The sequence below is a fragment of the Talpa europaea genome (genome assembly GCF_964194135.1).
Source record: "Talpa europaea genome assembly, chromosome: 14".
In the NCBI taxonomy this organism is placed as follows: domain Eukaryota; kingdom Metazoa; phylum Chordata; class Mammalia; order Eulipotyphla; family Talpidae; genus Talpa; species Talpa europaea.
The window spans coordinates 39,638,240-39,657,530 of NC_140082.1; the positions used below are offsets into that span (position 1 = coordinate 39,638,240).

Genomic DNA, 19,291 nt, shown 5'->3' on the forward strand with positions numbered 1-19,291 from the left:
CAGATGAGCTCAAGTTTCAATGCCTTTGACTCCTCCTTCCAAACCAACTAATCAATTTCAGATCCTTCCATTTCCATGACCATCTATTACCAAACTACTCCTGATAACAATTTCTAAATCAACCCTATGAACTGACATCACTAGGTGTGTACTCAAGTAAAACAATGTCTGCAAATATGCTTATGTTAGAATGCTTTGAGAAGCTTTTTCAGGATAGTACTTAAGTAATAAATTCTAAAAAGAGGACTATAAAAACACAGTTCTAAAGTACTGAAGTGTTATGTGTCTACTCTGCTCTATAGAGAACTGAACGAGAAATAGCCCAGATGCTCAACAACAGAAAGATTATGATATAAGCGTAGAGTAGAATACTCAGAACTTTAATGAACAAGCTACTGGTACAAACAATGACATGGATGGGATCCAGAAGCAGTTGGATCATTGAAAGAAGCCAGACACAAAAAGAAGACCCTGTATTATTCCATTCATTTGAAGTCCAAGACTAGATTAATCTGTGGTGTGCAAAATGACAAAGTTGTAGCTTTTGGACATGTGGATATTGGTTGACCCACTATCTGGGGTGGAGAAATATTTATGTGGTATTTGGGGTGGTAGTTAAATGGGGCTTACATTTGCCAAAATTCATGTAACTGAACACTTACAATCTGTGCATTTCATTGTGTATAAGTAATACGTCATTTAAAATACTGAAAAGATCTGTGAGAAGAGCCAAAGAAAGTAGCTTAGGGTCATGCAGGCAGAAACAAGCTCAACTGCTGGGGTTGCCTAATTATGTGCCCACACCCCACAGAGATCTAGGCCTGCCTCCCAAGGCCGCCAGTTATGGAAAACTTGACTCCTCAAACGCAAATACGCACCACATCAGTGCTTTGGAATTGTGTCTTTATTTCACACATTTCTACTTAGAATTGGTTAGTTCAGGGGCCTCCCCACTGGCCAGGGGTTAAGCACAGCACTGTGAAGCTATCTGCAGCCTCTGCAGCATGATTTCTATCCCTAGCCAGGGAGCTACCCACATGGAGAAGCAGACCTCTCTTGTCTTGCCTGCTGCTCCCCTCAGCAGAGTATTTCAGTCATCTGCCTGTTCTGCTCCCCACTCTGTCTCTTGTGAATCCTCTCAACCCCCCTCACACCTCTGGCCTGTATCCCAGTTCTTGTATGCATAAATAAATAGATCTTAAGAAAAATAAAGATTGATTTATGCATACAAGAACTGGAGTACCCCAGTCTCTGGCCTGCACCCCAGTTATTGTATGTATAAATAAATAGATCTTTAAAAAATTTATTTATGCATATAAGAACTGGGGTACAGGCCAGAGGTGAGGGGGAATGAGGGGATTCATCAGAGACAGAGTGGGGAACAGAACAGGCAGAGTGACTGAAATGTACTGTTGAGGGAAGCAGCGAGCAAGACAGGAGAGGTCTGCCACACCATGTGGATCACCTCCCTGGCTGGGGATCAAACTCTGTGCTGCAGTAGCTGTGGACTGCTTCATAGTGCTGCATCTTAACCCCTTGCACCACCAGGGAGGCCCCCATATATAAATCTTTTGAAAAAAAATTAAAAAAAAAAAGAATTGGTTACTTCAACTTTAGAAGCTGTGTTCTAATGTTAGATGGTGCTAATACCATAGAATGTGAATCTCCGCATCATAAAAGGGCCACTCAGCTAAAGTATGTAAGGACTGCGTTGGATTTCCTGTGCTGTGTTTGGGATGTGAGTCTGTATGTCTTCAGCTGAGATGTAAATATAATTCAATATGCAGTTGCTTTAATGCTTTTATACCAATAAGAAAAAATGATGTTGGGCCTCCCCGGTGGCGCAGCGGTTGAGCGCTGGGTTGCAAAGCTGCCCGCAGCCTCTGCAGCGCCGGTTTGATCCCCGGCTGCTCCCTGGCCACCGGAGGAGGGTCCCACATGGAGCGCAGGCCTCTTCTGCCACCCGCTGCTCCCCTCAGCAGTGTACTTCGGTCCTTCTGCCTGTTCTGCTCCCCGCTCTGGCTCTGGTGAATTCTCTCACCCTCCCGCACATCTGACTATACCCAGTGCTTGTATAAATAAATAAATAAGTCTTTAAAAAAAAAAAAGAAAAGAAAAAATGATGTTTAGTATAATTATGTCCATGTTAACTTTTTTAAAGGGAATTAAACTTTAGAGCTTATCCTCTTCTCTGAGTCTTGTAACAGATAATTTAAAAAATGCTTTATCTTCATTTCTGAATAAATTTTGTTTGGTGTGGATAACTTTGTTTACCTCTGGTCCCTTCTGTAAGTAAAAAGATTTGATTTGATGATCTTGAAATACTAGGGAGCAAGCACTTCCATGTGTGAGGGATCTCCTTGTTTAAAGAACTCCAACTCACATTATTTGGTAAAGTGAAGATTTTGTTAAATGTGCACTCCTGTGTATTTTGTAATACATTTCAAATACAAATATGTTTCTTGAAATCTCAAGTCTTGGGACTCTAGTGTTTTTGAAATCTGGAAATACCTGTATGTTCACTCTTTACCGCCTTCCTCATGTATCACTTAGTGACTAATGGCCCAATTTTGCCCCAGATGCTACATTGATATTTTCAAGATAAGAAATTAGTCCTAGTCATGTTGATTTTTTTCTAAGATACTACTTTGAACCATTATAACAAAATTTGTAAATTAGAATAATTTGAAGAGAACATTAGCTTTTTTGTTCCAATTAATAATTAGTATTCAAGAAAGAAATCATGAGGAAAGGAAATTATTTAAATCATTGCATTCTGCTTGAATACATCCAGAAGTCCTGTGCCTTCAAAGTGCACACAGTTTTAATGAGCCTGTTCTGTTCTTTCTTCACCCCTGCCTCTGTCTTCTAAAGATAAGGCTGCTGAGAGAAAGCAGTCATGATCACTCTCAAGAAGGAAGTAACTGAGAGAAGGGTGGAATCACAACTTTAACTGAGAAGCCCATTTTTTTGTAGAGACCGGTCCATATTGAGAGGTAGTGATTTTTCTGTGTGACTTTATTAGCAAACTGCAGTCCCAGGACACCAGTTAAGAGTTCCTTTTTTTTTTTTTTTCTTTTTTTACTGTTGTTGTTGTCCTCTTGGGGGTCTGCCTGGGTGATAGTGACTAGGGAGTGCATTGGTATTCGACTCTACACTCGGGAACAGTGGCATCAGCCAGGTGCCCAGGCAGCAACTTTGGCTTTTTCCACATCTCAGACTATTCGGGAAAGACCTAGGGGAAAATACAATACATCAAAGGTGCTTGCCTGTGTTGCTTTCTGCAGCTTTTCTGTGATGTTGATGGAGATCATTTGAGAGAGGAGGCTGGTGGGCACCCAAACCAAGGCAGAGGAGAAGGAAATGGAAGTTCAATGTTTGGGGGCAGCATGTGGGAGGGGTGACCTGGGATGCCCACTGAATGGAAATCCCAACTAGACAGCAGAGCTGGGCCAGCAGAGCTGGGCTGAGGGAGAGCTGGGTGTTTGTTCTCTCATCCCTCCAAAGTGCTTTACCTCTTTCCTTTTACCTTATCTTGAAGATGAAGGAGGGCCAGACACCCTGGTATAAGATGTAGAAGCTTCCAGACTCTCTTCATTATTGCAATAGGGAACTTGGGACTGTATCAGTGAGGACACAATAAATGTGGCCAATGCAATTCACAATCTCCACGTCCCTCAGAAAAGAAATTATAAGAAAGAACTGAAATTAAACTTTCCAATAATACCACTGACCTCATGTATTAAGAAATCCCTCAGGCCTGCGTATCCATGATTACTCCATCATCTGTTACTCTCTTTCCTGTTGCTCTGTGGATATGTTGACATCTTTTTAGATTTTTTTTTTTAGCCTTTAATGGCACAGTGATTGATTTTAACAATTTCCATGTTTGACATTGTTTTTGATCTTCTTTTTACTTTGTTCCCTGCTTTTTGCATTCTCCTCCCCTCCCCTTCATCCCATTTTTAATTGTTGGACTGTTTGTTTATGTGTGTGTGTGTGTGTGTGTGTGTGTGTGTGTGTGGTTTATTTTTGGTTTCTGTGGCCTGGTGTTCTCTCCTTTCTTCTTGTTCCCTTCTCCTGCTGCTGTAGCCCCACAGGCTGTGGAAGCCGGCCGAGCAGGTAGGGGATATTCCTCTTCATCAGCACCCATGCCCGCCTACTGCCCGTCTCCCAGCAGGGACCCTCTGAAAGTTGAGTGCAGATTGACTGGGGTTGTTAACCTGTGTCCCAGGGACTGACGCCCTGCGTGCTGTCACTCCTCAGGTCTCTTCAAATGCTTTGCACTTGTGACAAAGGCTGCACGTCTGTGTGCATATCTGCAAGCTCTGCCACTTTGGGGTCACCTCTATTTTACTCCATTTACCACTTTGGTGACCTGCTTTCCGATGTGCTTACTTTTTAATTGACCTTCTGTGGTTATGTGTTTTGCATTACTCAGAACATCAAACCACTCTCACTAAGCATTAGTCTGCAACACAGCTCACTGAATAGTCACAGAGTAGAAAGAACCTTTGCATTATACAGCAGGATTGGCTTCCGCCTAGAGGTATTTGCATGTGCTGTTCTCTGTCTTGGTGGCGAGATACCAGTGACAGGATTATTGAGTACTACTGTATGTTCTAATGAAAATGTCTTTTTTTTTTTTATCTTTTTCTTATGTTTAAACATTCCTTGCACTTGGTACAAGATTTTCTTCTGATGAATTTTAGCATAGTTCTTCAAGTAATGTCTGAGGGGCTTCCTTCTTTTTCTGGCAAATTTGTTTTGAGTTCCATCTTTTTCTACCCAAGGTACTGTACTACCTACCCAAGAAATGTATGTAGAATTTTGGTTTGTAATGCGGTTTTAATGATACAGCTCCCACATGGACAGAAATCACTGGCCAGAAGTCAGTCCAGCACACGATTAAAGGGATTTATGATACAACGATAAGTGTCTGGATCCCTGAGTTGAGCAGATAGTCAGATATCTCAGACCACAGAGTGCTGCCCAGCTGACTAAGGGTAAGCACATACTCTCCCTGACCTAAGTCACAGACAAAAATAACCTCATGAGCTGTGAGAAAACCAAGGCACAACAGAAATAAAGGAAACAAGATAATTATCTTTTATCTCTTCCTTAATCTTCCAGTTCATGTCATGTGTTCTGCTTCAATATCTTGAGCTTTAAGAATAGGCCTTTTGGATGCATGTAGTACATATTTCTCAGCAAAGGAGGCTTCATATCTTTGACAACTTGCTTTTGCCACTAGCCACTGTCTCGGTGGTTTTATTTCACACAGTATGTGGCTTGCCTCTTATTTTTGTAAATCCAGTTGACAGTCAAGCACGTGAAAGTCCAGTATTATCCTAATAAAATGACCCTTCTGGAATTTAGGGTAGCAAACAGTTAATGGGTATTTCAGAGAAGTGAGGTTTTATTGCTTTCCGTTTATGTTCAGTTTGGGATTTTACCCAAAATATGCTCAAGAGCTTGCAGGCAGCACAGAGTTGTTCCCCACAAACTCACTTTAACCTCTTCGTGTCATTGCTTGCAGGGGACCTCGGGACCTGACCCAACCACCGTCTACGTTGATATGAGAGCCCTGAGACATGACAGGTACGGTTTTGTTTTCTTCTTGCTCAGCATGCAGGTGCCACCTAGGAAAGGGAGCATTGGTGTCTATGTGCTCAAGTACACTGACCTGTGAATAAAGCCTCTGCATTGGGCAGGTTGCCTTGAACTGCAACATCTCTCCCCTTTCTGTTTTAATATACCACATAAGACAGTTGCCATTTTGTTTTGAGATACAAATGAAAACTATTGCACCATAGTTAAGTGTGACCAGAGTTGCTTTTTCTAAAGGTCTAATCTGAAGCTTGTGGGTTCTTTTCCTTGGTCATTTTAATCAGGCACCACTTAGCATCTCATAAAGTATCAACATTCCACCCACTTTATATATATTAATTGAAATTTTTCATCAAGGCACTTTCATAAAAATTAAAATACAAATTACATCACTTTTTATGTAGCTTCCTAAGCAGCTTTGAGTAAGAATAAAAGGTTTTATAATTGATGAATGTTTGCAAGTTCTCCTCAAGGTGGGTAAATTGGAGGGTAGGGGTAGGTGAAAGCAAGAAGACCTTTAGAGGAATTTCTGCCCCAAGAGCTTATTAAGGTTTCTGTTGAGCAAGAAAGGGTCTTATCTTTTTTTAATCTACATGTTCTTTTTTTTTTTTAAGATTTATTTATTTATGCATATAAGAACCAGGGTACAGACCAGAGGTGTGAGGGGTGAGAAGATTCACCAGAGACAGAGTTGGAAACAGAACAGGCAGATCAACTGAAATACGCTGCTGAGGGGAGCAGCGGGCGAGTCAGGAGAGGTCTGCTGCTCCATATGGGTAGCTCCCTGTCTGGGGATTGAACTCATGCTGCAGTGGCTGTGGACAGCTTCATGGTTGCATTTTAACCCCTTACGCCACCAGGGAGGCCAGGGTCTTATCTTTTTTTATAGACTTTTCTTATTACATAAATCTTTTTCTTTTGGTAATTGTGGTGAGACCGCAATTCATTCATTGTTTTTATCTGATGTGATTCATAGAGCCAACCTTGCCAGGCACCAAATGAGTGTGTTGTTATCACTGGGTACTGTGCAGCTTACCTTGCATGTTCTCATTTGCTTGCCTATCAGTGACATGTGCCATCATGCCAAGGAACACATGGAAAACTGGGGTGAGAGTTAGTAGGTGGGAGACTCAGAGACCTGACCCCTGCCTGATGGAGCAGTGGTCTGAGCTCATTCTTCTAGGACCCTAAACCCAGGGTGTGAATGTTTTGGGGTAGGGTAGATGCTGAGGGAGGCATCCGGGTGGGCCAGGCAATCTCCGGCCAGCCCGAGTAACTGCCACCCTGCACTCACACTCAAGATTCACAAGAGAAGAATGACATTGAAGATTCTCAAGAGAGCACATGTGCCCCCAGCAGGCATCTGGCCATATTTCGTTAGCACAGTGTTGGGAATAGTTCTGCCAGCACCCGGAGGCTCAAGGCCAGGGATGCAGCTTAATGTCCTATTTGTACAGGGGGAAAAAAAACCCTCTAACTTCACCCCCGCTTAATCCAAAATGACCACACACCAATAATGCCAAATCAGAAAGACCCTGCAGCAATCTGTTAAATAATAAAAATCCAACCAAGTTAATTTTAAAGATCTAATTGGCTTTATTAATGATTCATAAATCACGTAGTATCCTGTAACCAGGCAAAGCCGAGGGGTACCCAGAGGCCCCAAACTATTAAGGGGTGCACATTGTGAAAGTGTTCAACTAGCTGCATATACAAAGGCAAAGAGAGAAGACTCTTATTGTGAAAGACCTTTAATTGGAGAGAGAGGAAGGCAGGAAGGGAGAGAGGAGGAAAGGATTTCAAATAACCGATTTTTTTTTACATCATGTTTCATTTTTGTACAATGTATGCATTTTCACCTTGGTTATAGTCACCTTGGTTATAGATTACTAGCAAAAGAAATATTTTTTAGGCAAAGCCACTTTCCATTAGGGGGAAGGGGAGACTTTGGGGGGGTGGGGGAGGACCATCATCATGCAGATGACCTCGAGGGCTGACAATGAAATTCCCACCACCCATTCACCCATGGTCTATCACCATGGTCCCTTGTGTTCTTTCCACTCTTGTTTTGATCCTACTCCCTTCTCTCCCCCTGTAGAATGTCTCTGGTTTATAATTATCTGTTGATTTTGATTTTTACTTTATTATAGTTACTTTTTTTTTTTCCTGATCCCTTATTTGGATCCTCTACATTCCTGCTATGTGTGAGACCATCCGGTATTTTTCTTTTTCTTTCTGGCTTATTTCACTGAGCGTGATCCCTTCCAGCTCCATCCAGGTTGCTGTGAATGGCACGAGTTTATCTTTTTCTTAATTGCTGAGTAATATTCCATAGTGTATATATACCACATCTTCTTGATCCAGTCATCTATTTTTGGGTATTTCGGTTGTTTCCATAGCTTACCCATTGTAAATAGTGCTGCAATATAGCAGATTCTTAATCAAATTCCAAAAACTACTTATCACAAGTCTTAACACACCTTCCAGCAGGGAATCACAAGAAAGAGGTTAAGCAGGTCCCAAAGAGCTAGGAGAGGCCCAAAATTCAAAATGTGCCACATAATCCACCATAAAGTCAAGGTAACAACTGCTATTATCTCTGCCAAAATGCTGATGTCCCAGGAGCAGCCTCTCCTAGTGTCTCCCTTTCCTCCTTCCTTCTACCTCAATTTAAATATCCACCTTGCTCCTTCACAGCTGCCCCCATGCAGCATGGAATGCTGGGAATTGTAGTCTAAGGTGGCTGCATGTAAGTGGAGGCAGGGAAGTGATGCCCTTTCATGTGCTGCGATGTTCCTTTGCCTTTCTCAGGACACATTCTGTAACAGCCCTACCTAACAAGTAGAAAGGTACTTCAAGAAGTTGTAAAAGTGAAAAGATGTTATAGTCAGAAAGAGGATAGATTATTAGGAAAAAAAAAATATTTTTTAGGCAAAGCCACTTTCCATTAGAGGGAAGGGGTCACTTTGAGGGGGGAACATCATCATGCAGATGACTTCAAGAGGGCTGACAAGAAACCCAGGTTGACTAGTTTAAATTTCCATTTTGGGAGATGCTGAAACAGCATTTATATCAGGTATGAAGTCTTAGGGGGGCTTGGTATGCAGGACTCCAGTAGGGGCCTGTTGTTTCTTTTTGTTTTAGCACACCTACCTCGCCATGTCATGCTCAGAGGCTGACTGCTTGGCCCTGTTGCCCTGGTTGTAGACCCTGATGTTTAGAGGGAAGTGCAGAATTAGAGGCCATCTGGTGGGATCCTCTACAGGGAACCCAGCACAGAGAAAATCTGACCTACCAAGAATGCACCCGCTGAATCTTAGTTCACGGCCATCTGGAATGGCTTCAAAATTCAGAACCTTCATCTTAAAGAGATTAAGTGACTTGTCCCAGAGGCACACAGATTTCCAGTCACTTCAGGGCTTTAAAACAAATCTGCATTACTCCCTTAAACAAATTATTTTTGCAAATACTGTTATAACTTCATGACTTCAAAAGGGTCAGCAATACTCCTGTAAGAATCCCTGTTTGAATAACAGTTCTATTTGTGACCTGGACCTCAGAATACATGAAGAATAAACACTGTAAGACCATTCAGATAAAAACTGCTGACCTTTGGGGTATAAGACGGTAGATTGCAGTGTCAAACCAACTTACCCACAAGGATGGTAATCATAAAAGCGATAGTTTATCTCATTTTGTATTATAATAGGGTTGGTTGAGAATAGGGACTTAGGGATTTTTCTACATTTGAAAAAGACAGAATATCTCAGGAACTATTCTAACAGTTTTTTAACTACCCTTCTGAATGTCTTCTGTGCAGCACATCTTCTATGAAAAAAAAGGTATGATTTGGGGAAAGTGAAATGAAATTAGACCCAGTACAGTTTATGAAGGTATCAGGCTGCAAAGGAAGTCATCCCCTACCCCTCTTGGTTTGTCCAGGCTGGCACATAATCAGACAAGCATCAGACAGATTCATGAAAAAAAAAAGCCAAAGAGAGGTAATGTGACAATAGGTACACCCTCCTATATACCTGGGAGGTACCCGTAATACTGAGTAATTCTCCACATGACTTCAGATGCCATCTTAAACTCAGCTAGGATAAGGGAGGTTAGAGGAAGAAAGGGGGGAAGGGCAGTTAGGGAACTTACCAGGGAAGACACAGTAAATCAAGGTATGCCTTTATTAAAAAAAAGTTTCTGCCTTTTCCGCTGAAAGGAGATAAAAGAGATTAGGTCTTCCCTGTGCAGTTTGTATATAAATGCCATTTCAAAAGCATCCCCCTGCAACCTTCAGAGCCCCATAAATCAACCTTTTGCCAGAGATATATATTTGGGGCGATAGATTTTTGTTCCCTTACAGTGAGCATGTAATGAAATTCAATATAAAACAGCATCATTGTTCTATTAAGAGTCTGGAGAACTCAGACAAAGCTTCTTGGCAATTTACTATTTTTGGAGCTTGGCAAATCCATAATTTCTTTAAGTGACACTCTGTCCTACAATATATAAAATAATCTCTGATACATACTAGTCATCAAAAATAGAAGTAAGAGTGGATTGTGGTCTGGGCATTGCTCTGCCAATGTCCAGATTATTTAAGATAACCATTAAGATTATTTAAGGTTATTTAAGATAACCATTGGTAATATCATTGATCTCTACAAATAATGGAAGTACTGGTTTGTGTCAGAGTGGTCCAACAAGCCGCCCCTGCCCACCTCTCCACCCTGTCCAGGCCACTCATAGGAAAGCCTTCCACCTTGCTCCCCTCACTGGTTCTTTAGGTTGGCTTCCCACCTCCATCCTAGGGCCCCCTCCCAGGCTTAGTCTCATTCCTCTCTGCATCCGAGGACCCATGTGCCTGGCAGCTCAGGGGAGGTTGCCAGATATCAGAATTTTGCGCTACATGTATCTCTACATCTTCTGTTTGATTCCAGGGAAGCCCTGCTCAGGAACTCCTTCAAAGTGGTTTCTGCCCCACAGCCGCCTGGAGGTGCTTTCTCACAGCCACCACCGTCTTCCCCGTGCCAGTACCACACTGCTCCTCCCGCTGGCAGTCTGCCACTAACTCTGGCTCTTTCCCTATTTTCTCGCTTTTTTCTCCACACTCTTAATTATAAGCTTTTTCTGGGTCTGTCAATCACTCGCCGTGGTTCTGTTCATGCCCTGGCCCCCAGGCAAAGGTCCCGGTGCAGGGTGAAGCTCCTCATCCCCCTCTGCCCTGCCTGGTCCTTCTGAAGGAAGCAGAAAACCTCAGAGGTGGCGCCATCTTCATCTGCTTGCTCCCAGCCCCACTGCCATGAGCTCCTTCCCTGAGTCAGCCTCTGCTTCCTTTCCTGTTGCGGCACCTTTCCCTCCAGTCTGCTGAAATTCTCTTCCTTCTTTTAAGCCCAACTCAAATACCATCTCCTCCAGGATTCACCAGTAAAAATCATCCAATTTGAAGTCTCCAGTATCCCCGCTGATCTTTAGTAATTTTTCTCACCTGTGCCTTTTGCTGCAGCTCATGTGACAGAGGCTCTGAGGTCCAACAGATCTGAGTTCAATCTCCTTTCTTCTCTGGTCTTTGGGCAAGTTCTGTGATCTCCATTTCCCAGTGCTGAGAACTGGCCTGTAAAACTAGCCTTTCTAGGGACCCATGAGAACTAAATAGAAAAAAGCGTGAGGTGCCAGCGGTGGTAGTAGCTGTTACTGAGAGCCGGGTAGATGGGAGGGCTGTCGTCCCCATGGTGAGGCACTGATCTTCCCCACAGAGAACTCACCTCCTCCACCACACGGCACCCAGGCAATGCCCCACCCCCAAAGGACCACCCCGGGCGTGTGAAGGGAGCTCAGCTGGTCCAGGGCCACAGCCAGAGGGCAGATGAAACAGGAGAGTATTTTAAAATATTAGCCCTATATCTTCCTTGTCACTATTCCAGTAATAATCATAATCATAATCATGAGGCTGTTGTCTTTCTAATTTCAGCTGTAGTAAGATTCAGTCACAAGGGTTAATTACCTTTCCTGTTGCTTTAGTACATTCACCCAGGAACCCCAAGGCACCTGCCCAATTATCTTAATTGAGCGGAGAAGTTTAACTTGTCCATATGTGTGTGTGATTTCTCTGAGAAAGAGATATTGTGTGTGTGTGCACGAGAAAGACAGGAGAGATGAGGAGCCCCACTGTTGGTAGAAACCTGGGGTCACATAGGTTTCTCTGATTTGATGTCTGTTTGATGTTTGCCTCCATTTTTTGCATCCATCTTTTTCTCAGAACCACAGTGCTTGGGATTTGGTCATCTGCAGTTCTAGCAGGTCGCCATGGAAAGCATTCCTGCCTCACATAATGAAGACACTAATTCTCTGCTTTTGGAATAAATTTAATTCCTACATACACAAGGGGGAAATGATTGCTAGTTTTTAAAAACATTCTTTTTAATATTGAGGCTTTTAAGATGAATTCAGTCTCTTGATCATTTCCAATTTAATCTTAAGCTCTTGAATTTTGCAGACAAGATAGGAAAGAAAAATTTTTCTACATTTAAAGAAACAGTTTTAGGAGTTAAATCTGATGAACACAATGTTCACATAAAAGGCCTAGAATGGAAACTTTCTTGCTCCTCTAACCTGAAGTCATAATTCAAGTCTCAGAAAAGTAAATTAATTCCTCATCAGTGGTTAGCCAAATAGTAAGATCCAGAGAGAAATAGGCATGGAATAAAACTATATCAGTCAACTTGTGGTTGGCAGCAGAATGGGCAGAAGGGTGGAAGGGAAGACAAAACAGCTAAAAAAGTCCTTTCGGTCAATGTCTGTTACATGCATGTGTGTGTGGTGTGCGTGAGTGTGAATTGGCGTGGGTGAGTTGGTGTGAACATGCATGTGTAGGTGTGGGGGCATTGTAAATAGGCATATTGCATGAGTTGGTGCAAGTGTGACTTGCATGTATGCATGAGTGCATGTGGATCCCTTTGAAGGAACTTGGGTTTCCATATTCTCTTCCTTGGGTTCATCATAGTCTATTGTCTTAGTAGCCTTGGGCGGGACCTTAAATGGAGTTTGCATTTATTATTACTATTATTCCTTGCACTTCTGAATGTATCTGTTTGCCGTCGACTCATGACTGCCTGCCACAGGGGCCTCAGATGACTGTCCCCAGTGCACAGGGCAGCCTTGCTCTGACTTGCATGGTCACACCAGCGTAGGTCATTACCTAACTTTCCCAGTCCCTTTTCGGGCTGAGTTGAGCCCCAGAACATTGGTGATCATCCCTGAGACATTTGAATTGGGCTCAGGACCGCCTCTTCCTGGGTTCAGTTTATCCTCTCTCTTGCTCTGTGAGCCTAAGCACATATGCTTCTTTGTGTTTCACTCCCTGGCTATTAACATGGCGATAACATGGCGATAACATGGCAATATCCTCACTCGTGGAATTGGAGTGACACTAAAGTCATTTAATACATCTAAACAGTGCCTGACAAATTGAAGGTTCAATATGTATAAATTTATGTAGGTTTACACTTATATAAACATATAAATTATATGTATACATATAAAGATAACTGCTTATTATCTTTATTATTTTTTATCGCGGCACAAGAAATGTAACCATTTCAGATATATGGCATAATTTATGATTCAATATTTGTATAAATTGTGAAATTTTCACCACGTTAAGTCTAATTAACATCCATTGCCATAATAGTCACAATTTTTTTTTCTTATGAAGATTTTTAAGATCTACTCTCTTAGCAACTTTTAGATATACAATACAGTATTAGTAACTGTAATCAACATGGTATATATTACATCTCAGGACTTACCTTGTAAGTGGAAGTTTGTACCTTTTGATCCCTTCATCCTTTTTGCCTACTTGCCACCTCTGGAAACCACCAGTATGTTCTTTGGATCTATAAACTTGTTTATTGTTGTCATGTGTATTTGTTTAGTTTCCATATCTCAGTGAGATCATACAATATTTTTCTCTCTTTGTCTTTTTTCACTTACACAATTCCCTCTTGATTAATCCATGTCTCAGTTTGCAAAATTTTGTTCTTTTTATGGCTGCATAATAATCCATTGTGTGTATATTCCACATCTTCTTTATTTATTCATCATAAGTGGACAATTAAGTTGTTTCCAGGTTGAGCATGGGTGTACATATACCTTTTTAAGTTCATGTTTTCATTTTCTTCAAATTAATACCCAAAAGTAGAATTGCTGTGGTTTTTCTATTTTTAATTTTTTGAAAATGTCTGTACTGCTTTCCATAGAAGCCACAGCAACAGTGTACAAAGGTTTCCTTTTCACCACATACTTGTCAGCAGTTATTTCTTGCTTTTCAGTGATAGCCATTCTCACAGGTGTAAGATGATATTTCTTTGTGATTTGCATTTCCCTGATGATTAGTGATATCGAGCATCTTACCATGTACCTGATGACCATTCACATGTCTTCTTTGGAAAAAAATATCTGTTTGGATCCTCTTCCTATTTTTTAATTAAGATGTTTTGGGTCTTTGTTACTGAGTTATGTTAGTTCTTTGTATACTTGTGATAATCACGCATTGTCAGTATATGATATGCAAATATTTACTCCCATTCAGTAGGATGCCTCTTCATTTTGATGATTATTTTAATACTATCTTTATTATTACCATATGTCTTCCTCTTTTATTTCTGTTTCTATTCTCAGGCAGAATTCTTTGTTTAAACAAGTTGATAGCCAATACATAATCACAGTTTAATAGTTAAGAAACATAGTGTAGTTCGGGGTATAACTGAAAATTAGGTTACCAATGGAGAAAAGTGAACAAAAATAAAGGAACTTAGGTTTTACAAAATGTCTGTTATGTGGTAATTTGGAGGTGAATTTCCAGCTTCCATTTGCCCCATAAGGCCAAAATCTTCTGAGGAATTTCTTTCTACATATATGGTTTGGCTTCCATCCTTCCTTAGTATTTGATAAAAATACCATATTCCCATTTCTCTCATTCTGCCTTCTTCAAAGCCCAGCACAGTGTGCTTATCCTCTGGGAATGTCCCTTGAGCTGGTTGGGGAGGAAGCAGCCACTGTGGGGAGGCATGACAGCCCTCTGAGGAAGCCCTGAGCAAGGATTCCAGGTGGGAGAGGCCAGGTCTTTACCTTAATTTTTTCCCGTGGCTGGTTTCTGCCATCCTTATTCCTAAGAGACTGTCCATTTAAAACCCCTTGCTACTTGTGTCTCCATATCTCATTCTCTCTAACTTGCTGTCACCTTTGTTCCCTGTTCCCCCTGGTTTAGCAATTCCTGTCCTCTAGGCCAGCCCTGACCTCCTACTTGAGTTTCAGTTTTCTTCTCTAGGGATACTTCTCAATCCTCAAATAACTATGACCATAATCTTCTGAGCAGTTTATTAAATAAAGGAGGAAGACATATGCTAATAATAAACATCTGATAGTATGTTTCAGTGGAGATGGGTCAATGAAAAAATCCAGGTCTCTGAGCACCTCTTCATCATGGTTCCTGCTTGTTCCCCTTTGTCCTGACCTCCTAGTCAGTCAGCCAGCCACATAGAAGACAGAACAGAAACAAAGTCCTGTCAGAGGTTGTCTTATTGTCCCAGTGCTTGCAGTCTGCAAGGTCCTGCAGGTGTGAGTCCCTGGTGTCCTCATCCACACCTGGGGAGGTGGGCAGAGGGGGAACCTTTCTCACTGTGGCTGCAGGGATGACCCTCTGACCATCTTGCTGTATCTTCCCCTTCCCAACCTGATTTTGAATGATTGGGTGATATTTTTTAGTTTTTTCTGCAATTTCAAAGGTGACTAGTTTTGATTAAAAGTTCCAAACTTGCTGAAACATACTAAGTTTGTTCTCTGAGAAAGAGATCTCCTGTCTTTTTCAGTAAAATCAAATCCAATTTGCTCTTTGAATAACTAAATACATTTTAATTAGCATATTGACTGGATAATTTTGTTCTGTTGGTTTATTCAAAGCTCATCCAAAATGACCTCATTCAAATTCTCCTAATTTGAGTTACAGAAAAAATACAGGACAGTCAGTAAAATGTGAATTTTAGATAAATGAGGAATAATCTTTTTAGTACAAGTATGTCCCCAATAGACAAGGGATATACTTATACTTAAACTATTTTTGTTTATCTGAAAGTCACGTTTAACATTAAATAGCATTTATCTTGCATTATTTGCTAAATCTCACCCCCGGCTCTACAATCAGGTGTCCGTTCTCTGGTCACCATTGTCACTGGTCTTACATGTTCTCTACTTATTCCCTGGTAGAATCACCCTCTGCAATTTGCCACCTCACTGCTTACTAAATTTTCTCTTTCTAGATGAAGTCTGTAAATTGGTCCCTTGATTTCTCAGTCTGAGGGCTGGAGCTCAGCTCCAGGTAGACCCTACGATAGTATGTTTCAGTGGAAATGGATCGGTGAAAAGATCTGGGTCTCTGAGCACTTTTTCATCACGGTCCCACTTGTGCCACTTTGTCCTGACCTCCTGGTCAGTCAGTCTGCTCTCGCTGCTAACAAAACAGCCACCATAACACAAATCCTTGGTGCCATTCAGTTGCAAATCTCAGTTTTTCACTTATCCGTGTAAACAACCATTTCGTAACTTATTGTATGTTGCTGTCATATGTGAGCCAATCTATCATTAAAAAGTGACAAGTTTGGGGCCTCCCCTGGTGGCACAGCAGTTGAAGCGCTGGGCTGTGAGGCTGCCCGCAGCCTCTGCAGTACCGGTTCATTCCCCGGCCACCGGCGAGGGTCCCACAAAAAAAAAAAAAAGGTGACAAGTTTTTTCTCTTTCTATTGAAGTAACATTAGCTCATGACACTATATAGGTTTCAGGTTTATTTTAAAAGAACAGGATCCTCAATAATTTCCTTCAAGTGAGGTATCTTTTTGTTTAAATGAACTAATTCTTTAAGAGTCCTTCTTGTGGAGAAGAAGCTGCTGGCAGCTCACACTCGTGCCTGCCTCTGCCCAAGGCTGCCTCAAAGGCCTTCAGGCCCAGCGAGGACAGTCTTAGGAACTGTGCATCATCAGGCTGCTCACCTTCAGCCTCACTTGGCTTGATTCATGGTCTGCACAGTGAAGTTACCTGTACTTTTATCCATCACCTCATTTCTCCCTCCCCTTTCACAGAAGCACAAGCTAAGAGAAAGGGTCCCTGCAACTGGCCAAATGCCAAGTGTGGAGGGACGTGAACCTTTGGCACAGAGCACACACCCAGTAAAGCCTCTGTTTTTCTTTGTAGAGTCCGTTTAGTAGAAAGAGGATCTCCTCATAGCTTGCCCCTGATGGAATCAGGAAAAGTAAGTATTAAAGAAAGAAATATGCATTTCTTTTTTGTTGTTATTTGGAAAAGTACCACTGTTCCACATCCTTGCCAGTGCTTTGACAGAACAGGGTTTCCCCTACACCCGAGCACCCATAGTCCTCTCCACAGCCCATTTCTATGTGAGTCTCACTTTATAGGCTCTGAAATTTTAAGAAATGTAATGTATAGAATTTTTTTCTAGAAATTTTGCTTGAATATAATATATCAGGACTAGATTTGGCCATGAGTATAGAAAATCAAAATAAGTACTTGAAATAAGTTAGATTATTTTTCCCCTTACATATAAAAAAAAAAAGAACATGAAGCTACAGGAGCCCTTGCACCTTCTGTCTTGTTTTCCTCTGCTTGGCTTCCATTCCCGAGAGTACCTCAGGGTCTAAAGTGGCTGCTGCAACACCAGCCATCCTTTCCATATTCTGCTGCGGCAGGAGGAGAAACAGAAAAAGGAGAAAGTGCAAACCTAGGAAGGTTTGTAAGCTGCCTTACACTTAAAAATCATCAATCAGAATTTAGCCTCCCTTACCAAGAGTCTTTACCACACCTCACTGAACAGAAGGCTGGGAATACTTTATTGGTTCTGAATCTCTTAAGGCCTAGCTAAAATTCATGATATCAGTTACTGTGGCATAGCAGAGAACAGTTATCAGAAACAACTAATAGTTCCATTCACAGTAGTTATGTTTTTTAATAGAACCAGAGGGCGAGAAACATATCTCAACCTAAAAGATCCCTTTTTTTTTTTGACCAGTTGTCAGGCCTCTTTTCCACTTTACATGGTTCTGAAAGCAACATATATTGCTTCTGGACCTTTTGTGAGCTGTGTCCACATGACCACCAATTAGGGTTCTTGGCAGTAATTTGGTTCCACTGGGAGAACCGCCCTCCCGCCCTAAGGTACCTGGGGGCCCTTAGTCAGCTGTAGAGACCTTAGACCAGTCAGACTGAAGTCACATCACACCTCGACTTGGTAGGGGACAGCGGTTCCCTTACCAAGAGTCTTTACCACAGAAGTTTTGCCTTATCTCAACCATACAATGCTAAATTAACTGGACTATTATAGACTGTCCTCTGAATTTCCAGAATCAACTTTTGATTCCCTACTGACATGGTATAGGTGGGATTTGGAACATTTCTCAGCTAAATTTCCTTTAAGAAAGAGATGCTTAATATTGACATTGTCATCAAAGATGTTTGCCTGCAGAAAAAGTTGAAGGTGTGGTTTGGAAGGGATGGGAATCGGCCAGGCAGTGCAACCAGGACACAGAAGATTGCCCTGGAGGTGATCCACACAGAGGCAGTTTACACTAAGTCATCTTGCCACACCTACTTCATTTTTAGTTCACACTTATCTCTGAACACATCATCCTTGCCTTCCTTAATTCAGTGCCTACTGCCAACATCACCCTCCACACATGTTTATCTGTTAGATGAAAGCCATAATATTTAATACAATTTGTTATATTGAAATAACTGAATTCCTGTTTTTCAGGCTTCAGACTATGTTAAATTATTACATTTATCATGGTTTTTTTTCCAATGTCTTAGTTTTAAGACAGCTTTAACACAGATTCTATCATTGTAGTAATAATTACAGTGAAATATTATTATGTTGTAACGTAGTGTTACTATATATGGTATTGATTTAAAGTCATAGCTAATGATTTTAGAAGTCAATAGGCACATGAGACAAAGGACAAAGGAAAGATCAAGGGTGATTGGTATGTAACATGTACTTTTCTGTCCTGCCACTCATGGAATTGTTCTCCTCTTTGAAATAGATACTTCCAGGTGTTCGGATTATAATTGCCAATCCAGAAACAAAAGGACCATTGGGTGATTCACACCTGGGTGAGGTGAGTTATGGGGTGTCCCCTGAGCAAAGTGAACAGGGGTGTTTTCCATGACACTAGCAAACTCTATTCCAGTGCCACTCATGAAGGTACATGTTCTGTTAAATGGCGCAAAAAGACTGATTGGCTAGGAGATCACATGAGATAAGCTTTATTGCTTAGGTGAGTCCATGAAAGTTGGGACTACAAAGTGGAATTTCCGTAAGGAAGTATGATGGATCCTCTTCAAAGAATTTAGATAGAAAATTTCACATTTGTGGACTGATTCTCCTCATTTCTTAGCTTTTGAATTTGTTTTCCATACGTCTGCCTTCATTGCTGAGAAGTTCCCATCAGGAAGATGATGGAGCCACAGGGGCAATAGCGCTACAACCTCGAGCCATAGCAGCGTCAGTCAACAGCGGCGAGCGGGTTAGATGAGTGACGGGAGAGGGAGAGATATTTGCTTAGGGCAGAAAGTTATCAATCACTTCCCCGTGGTGCTTGACTTACCTGCCCCTGTA

General features: G+C 41.6%; 1 protein-coding gene across 2 annotated transcripts in view; it reads left to right on the top strand.

Moving 5' to 3' along the window:
- The window catches only part of DIP2C (disco interacting protein 2 homolog C), a gene marked incomplete at both ends in the record, with an annotated part of 341,031 nt that overhangs the window by 314,660 nt on the left and 7,080 nt on the right, over window positions 1-19,291 (top strand). For both annotated transcript variants that reach the window (XM_084253747.1, XM_084253748.1), the window contains 3 exons: window positions 5,540-5,601; window positions 16,855-16,912; window positions 18,717-18,791. In XM_084253747.1, the coding sequence (XP_084109873.1) occupies window positions 5,540-5,601; window positions 16,855-16,912; window positions 18,717-18,791 (195 nt within the window). The remainder of the gene's footprint in view (window positions 1-5,539; window positions 5,602-16,854; window positions 16,913-18,716; window positions 18,792-19,291) is intronic.